Source organism: Sinohyriopsis cumingii, chromosome 7, assembly GCF_028554795.1.
Source record: "Sinohyriopsis cumingii isolate HCF-2022 chromosome 7, ASM2855479v2, whole genome shotgun sequence".
NCBI classification, from domain to species: Eukaryota; Metazoa; Mollusca; class Bivalvia; order Unionida; family Unionidae; genus Sinohyriopsis; species Sinohyriopsis cumingii.
The window spans coordinates 118,026,905-118,033,000 of record NC_142967.1 but is presented as its reverse complement, the minus strand read 5'-3'; the positions used below and the strand labels follow the sequence as shown (position 1 = coordinate 118,033,000).

The window sequence follows — 6,096 nt, the reverse complement described above, 5'->3', positions numbered from 1 at the left end:
CTTGTTGGCGTGCGCGCCCTGCATTTCACACAGTATAAATCCATATTTATTTTATATTATTCTAATGGAGATCACTGACTTTTCTGCTACAAGGAAACGAGAACCAGTTAAGCATCACGCAGCGCTACCAAATTCTGTTCGTATGATTATTATAGGTCCATCTGGGAGTGGCAAGACGCAGTTATTACTTAATTTAATAATGAAGTGGATGAAGTGGGATAAATTATATCTGGTAGCTCCATCTGTAGACGATCAACGATGCTATGATGTAATAAAAGATTTTAATGAAAAGGCAAAATCGTTAAATGAGAGCGGAGATGATGTTGTTGAATTTATAACTGACATTAATGAAGCGCCAAGTAATGATTCTATTGATGGGTCAATTAACAATTTAGTTGTTTACGATGATGTAATGTTGGATAAACAATCAAATCCAGCAAGGATATTTTCCAGAGGTAGACACAAAAACACAGATGTAATTTATGTAACCTAGCGGTATACACAAATTCCTAAAGTGATCAGGGATAACTGTAATATTCTTTCTGTCTTTCACGGAGTTGATACTCACACGTTACGAAATATTCATCAGACCTGGTGTAGCGGCGATATGGACATAAATAAATTAAAAAATTTCTTTAGTCGTGCTAAAATAACCCCACACGGGTTTATAACAATAAACTTATACGATCATAGAACACAGTATTGAGTTGGTCTTGATAAAAAATTTTAAATGAGCAGCAGGGAGGGCGACGACAACGAATTGGTTCATTTGGTAAATCATATTTGCACACTTGGTCGTTTCCAAAGAAAATCAACACAGCTAACTCGGAGAGGGCTCTCAGAGATACTCTTTTCAGGCCCTAAAAAAAGTTAGCTGTTTGTTTTCGTGCTGTTAATCCTTTTTTTGTGGAACCTTATGAATTTTGTATGGTTCGCCCTCCCTGCTGCTATTTTTATGTCCATTGTAATCACGTTGTTTGTTTTTCTTCATTCATTTTCATTGCTCACTGTCGTTTCTTCATAGTTCAACCAAACCTAAAAAAGATTGATTGTGATCTATAACGAAAAAATGGCTTTGTGGACAAACATATCCGTAATCGGAAAACCTATATTTTTATTTATGATCTCCTCTGTTTTTCTTGTCAAATTTGATGATGCATTTCATACAGTAGTAATTGTGTTACCTGATTCATATTATACAAGCACCCCATTTACTTTACTCAAGGTTAGAATTCAGTACAACCCCATTCTTGGCTGGTTCTCGAATATGACCCCTCTAGCTTCGTTGAGTATTAAGGGACCAAACTCTGTGCGACTCGAAGTCTGAAAGTTGACATGTAGAATACACATCTGCATGGTAAGAAAAAAATAGAGGTTATTGAGCTTTACTAGTTCGCTAAGGTAAACGGATGATATACCCTTTGTGTTATTATCTGGTCTGGTAGTGCATAATTTACATTGACCGGTAATTGACCTTTCTGTTAAGTTGCCGTCTGTAAAGTCTACCGATTATCGGTAACTATATCCTGTAACGAGATTGTGCATCAGTAAGTATTATTGTCGTCATTTATGAATGTTTGAAATTGTAATTATCACAATGAGTCTAATGATAGACTATATAACGGATAGTATATTTGGTTGAAGAAGAACCCGGGGAAAACCCCTGGGAGGAACCAAAGGCCCACGGGAAGCTAAGGGCAAGCTTTCTTACATACCAACTTTGACTGAGCCTGAGACTCGAACCCACGCAGAGAGAGGTGAAATGTCAGTGATAAAGACGAGTGCAAGAGACCATTTGGCCGCCAGGGGTCCCATTATGCAGATTACAACCACTTGGTGCTCTAGTTATTTACCATATTTTAATAATTTGGAATTTAATTGAATATATATGCAGAATACAGTGATAATAAAAATCCATATAACTATTACATTCCATATACAGGTTTACTTGAATTTCATTTTTTTTTTTTTACTGAAACATTTACATTGTATGATCTTCAGGGTTTTGACTTAAGATATTCAATCAGTCTTACAGGCTGTACAAAAATGTCATCTCAAAAATTGTTTGCAAGAGAAGTTTATTATTCTTTGAGAAATTGAACCAAGGTGAGATGATCCAAATTTCTGTAAATCTGTTGTGGGCTTGGGGATGTAGAAGATGCCCATTGTACCCTCCTCTATGTCACAAATGTCATAATAATACCATTCATAGGCAAGAATACACATTCCATAGAACAGTACCTGTCTAATTTATTCATTTAATAAAAATTTCAGGCTAGATCACAGAAGTATCTGACCTCAGAATTTGCTGATGTCACTGCAACGAGCCAGATCATAGCCAAAATTTGAAGAACAGCTGCAGTGACTGCCATGATAACACTAGCGGCATGAAAATAGAATCTTGAAATTCTTACAATATCCCACATGATCAACTACTTTTCCTGTGTTATTGCTGTACAGCTTTTGTAAGGTGACTGAAAAATTACAACATGGTGGAAAGCTTTTGGGAGTTCTGTGGTGACTCTATTTTTGTAAGTAATTCAGTACAATAAAACAAGACTTTCATTAGCATAAAAGTGTGTGTGTGTGTGTGTGATTTGGATTTTTAACATAGCTTTAACAACTTTTCAGTCATATCACTATGATGTCTGCAGTGTGGCAGTTTATAGTGATGTCTAGCACTGGGGCATCATGCAGCAGATATGTAGCATGATGTCCCACCCAGTCACATTATTCTGACACCAGGCCGACCAGTCCTAACACTAACCTGTTAATGCTGAGCGCTAAGTGAGGCAGCTGTTAGTACCATTTTTGTAAGTCTTTAATATGACTTGGCCAGGGATCAAACCCACAACCTCCCGCATCTGAGGCAGACACACATACCACTAGGCCACCGGAGTGGTAGCATAAAAATGTGTGCTATTGCTAATGTAGCTAAGTTGACCGACATTTTTTACCAAAGTATCATAGTTCTGTAAAGTTGGTGATGAACAGTGACAGATTCAGAAAGAGCTGGGGAGGGAGTTGTCACATATGTTCAGTTGAAATACCTAGTGCTTTTTATTAAAATTATGAAAACTATTAAATTTCAGCAGACTTTACTACCCTTTTTAAAAATATAAAACCACATAGTGAAAACTGAAGATCAAATTGTAAATAAGATAATCACATGATTTTGTCCTATGAATAATTTTTTTGAATATAATGAATTTGCTAAATTATTTTTTCTTGGTTTTTATTACAATTTTTATTACTGTCAAAAGCAATGGAGATATGGAAATGCTTGGTCATTTATTCAGGTAAACATAACTTTAGGCATTTTAAAATACTGATTTTTAGGTCAATATGATTCAAACAACTTGAAATGGAAAATGCTGCCAATGACATAGCTTCTTCGAGTATAAAAGTTTGAAGATTTCAATGAGAAAACTAGACTTGGTAGATGCATAGTACCATTTTATTTAATGAACATAATGGCACATGTGTAAATTTGTTGTGTGTCATGCCACAAGTATGATAAAAATTTGTAAAAATGGCAGATAACACTAGCATAATATGATATACAATAATAAATACAGTATTCAAATAATAAACAGTTTCTGCAGTGGTTCACATAACCAAATCAGTTTGTCAACACTGATTACTAGAGGTCCATTGCTTGATGCTTAGCAGATTGCTGTAGACCTTTCCATTACAGTTTGAAAAGATGTGGTGATTTTCATATCATGTGATATTCTGCCATTATGGTATTTGTTTCAGTACTCTATAGCGCAGAAGCTAAATTTATACACATTATTTGAGTATCAGTACCTAAAGCTTGTGTGAATTTATTCAAATACGCGGTCTCAAGCTACATGTATATTTAGGTACCATACATGTGCAAAGATTAATTCATCTTTTCAAAAGACTCCACATTATATCCCACCTTGGGGTCAAGTCTTAAGGTATTTAATGCTATTTACTACTTAACATATTTTTTTTAATCAGTTTTTGTTTTGCACATATGTGTGGTATGTTTTTTCATCCTTCTTTCATTTAATTGTGTTTCAAAAAGTCATAAATTTATGTGTATAAATTCTATGTACTGAAAAATATTTTCTTTTTAGTGTGTTGGTAAAGTATCCTTATATTATTGAAATATGCTTTTTATTTTCCTTTCTATCCTTTTGAAAGTGAGGGACTCCATAGTTTATGCCAGGGACTTTCAGAAAAAGACTCCTTAGTTCCATGAGTGAAGAGTCCATGACTCCTCATCCTGAAATTCTTTTGAGAGATCTGATAAGTGAATGTATTAAACACTAAAATAAATAATTAATGAATTAAAAAAATTATTTTTGATTGATAAAGGACCTTTTATTCAGTACACCTGTGAACGTCAAAGTTTAAAATGCACTGAAAATATATAATCTATTCTGCATATCAAAAGTGTTCATTTATTCATGATACTTTTATTACATTGCAACAATAAATTGACTATGCTATGAAAATGCATAAATAATCATTTTCACATTCATCAAGGGTGCATATCATTTTTTTAACATGTTCAAATGTAAACAGTGCTATTTTACTATATGCTGAAGTGTTCATTACAACATAATTAAAGAAAAAGGAGAAAAAGAACCACTGATGATGAAAAGACAGTGACTCCAACATTTATTTAATACTTTCTGTGACCACAAAAATTGTATGGTACGTTCTGTGACCACAACATCTGTATGGTTCTTTCTGTGACCACAACATCTATATGGTAGTTTCTGTGACCACAACATCTATAGGGTTCTTTCTGTGACCACAACATATGTATGGTACTTTCTGTGACCACAACATCTGTATGGTACTTTCTGTGACCAAAACATCTGAATGGTTCTTTCTATGACCACATCTATATGGTTCTTTCTGTGACCACAACATTTATTTAATACATTCTGTGACCACAACATCTATATGGTTCTTTCTGTGACCACAACATCTATATGGTACTTTATGTGACCACAACATCTGTATGGTACTTTCTGTGACCACAATATCTATATGGTTCTTTCTGTGACCACATCTATATGGTTCTTTCTGTGACCACAACATCTGTATGGTACTTTCTGTGACCACAGCATCTGTATGGTACTTTCTGTGACCACAGTATCTGTATGGTACTTTCTTTGACCACAGTATCTGTATGGTACTTTCTGTGACCACATCTATATGGTTCTTTCTGTGACCACAACATCTGTATGGTACTTTCAGTGACCACAACATCTGTATGGTACTTTATGTGCCCACACATCTGTATGGTTCTTTCTGTGACCACAACATCTATATGGTTCTTTCTGTGACCACAACATTTATTTAATATGCTATGTGACCACAACATATGTATGCTTCCTTCTGTGACCACAACATCTGTGTGGTACTTTCTGTGACCACAACATCTGTATGGTACTTTCTGTGACCGCAACATCTGTATGGTTCTGACTGTGATCGCGACATCTGTATGGTACTTTCTTTGACCACAACATCGGTATGGTTCTTTCTGTGATCGCGACATCTGTATGGTACTTTCTGTGACCACAACATCAGTATGGTACTTTCTTCGACCACAACATCTATATGGTTCTTTCTGTGACCACAACATCTGTATGGTACTTTCTGTGATCACGATATCTGTATGGTTCTTTCTGTGACCACAACATATGTATGGTACTTTCTGTGACCACAACATCTATATGGTACTTTCTGTGACCACACCATCTGTATGGTACTTTCTGTGACCATAACATCTATATGGTACTTTCTGTGACCACAACATCTGTATGGTTCTTTCTGTGACCACAACATTTATTTAATACGTTCTGTGACCACAACATATGTATGCTTCTTTCTGTGACCACAACATCTGTGTGGTACTTTCTGTGACCACAACATCTGTATGGTTCTTTCTGTGACCACAACATCTATATGGGAGTTTCTTTGACCACAACATCTGTATGGTACTTTCTGTGACCACAACATCTGTATGGTTCTTTCTGTGACCACAACATCTGGATGGTATTTTCTGTGACCACAACATCTGTATTGTACTTTATGTGACCACAACATCTG

At 35.4% G+C, this 6,096-nt stretch overlaps 1 protein-coding gene across 1 annotated transcript in view; it reads left to right on the top strand.

The window, feature by feature from the left end:
- The first annotated feature begins 1,300 nt into the window (after positions 1-1,300).
- LOC149796006 (ATP-binding cassette sub-family C member 1-like) overlaps positions 1,301-6,096 on the top strand; it is a 128,228-nt gene continuing 123,432 nt past the window's right edge. Inside the window, exons 1-2 of the mRNA XM_089965928.1 lie at positions 1,301-1,357; positions 2,275-2,531. Of these exons, the coding sequence (XP_089822054.1) occupies positions 2,490-2,531 (42 nt within the window). The 5' untranslated portion in view covers positions 1,301-1,357; positions 2,275-2,489. The remainder of the gene's footprint in view (positions 1,358-2,274; positions 2,532-6,096) is intronic.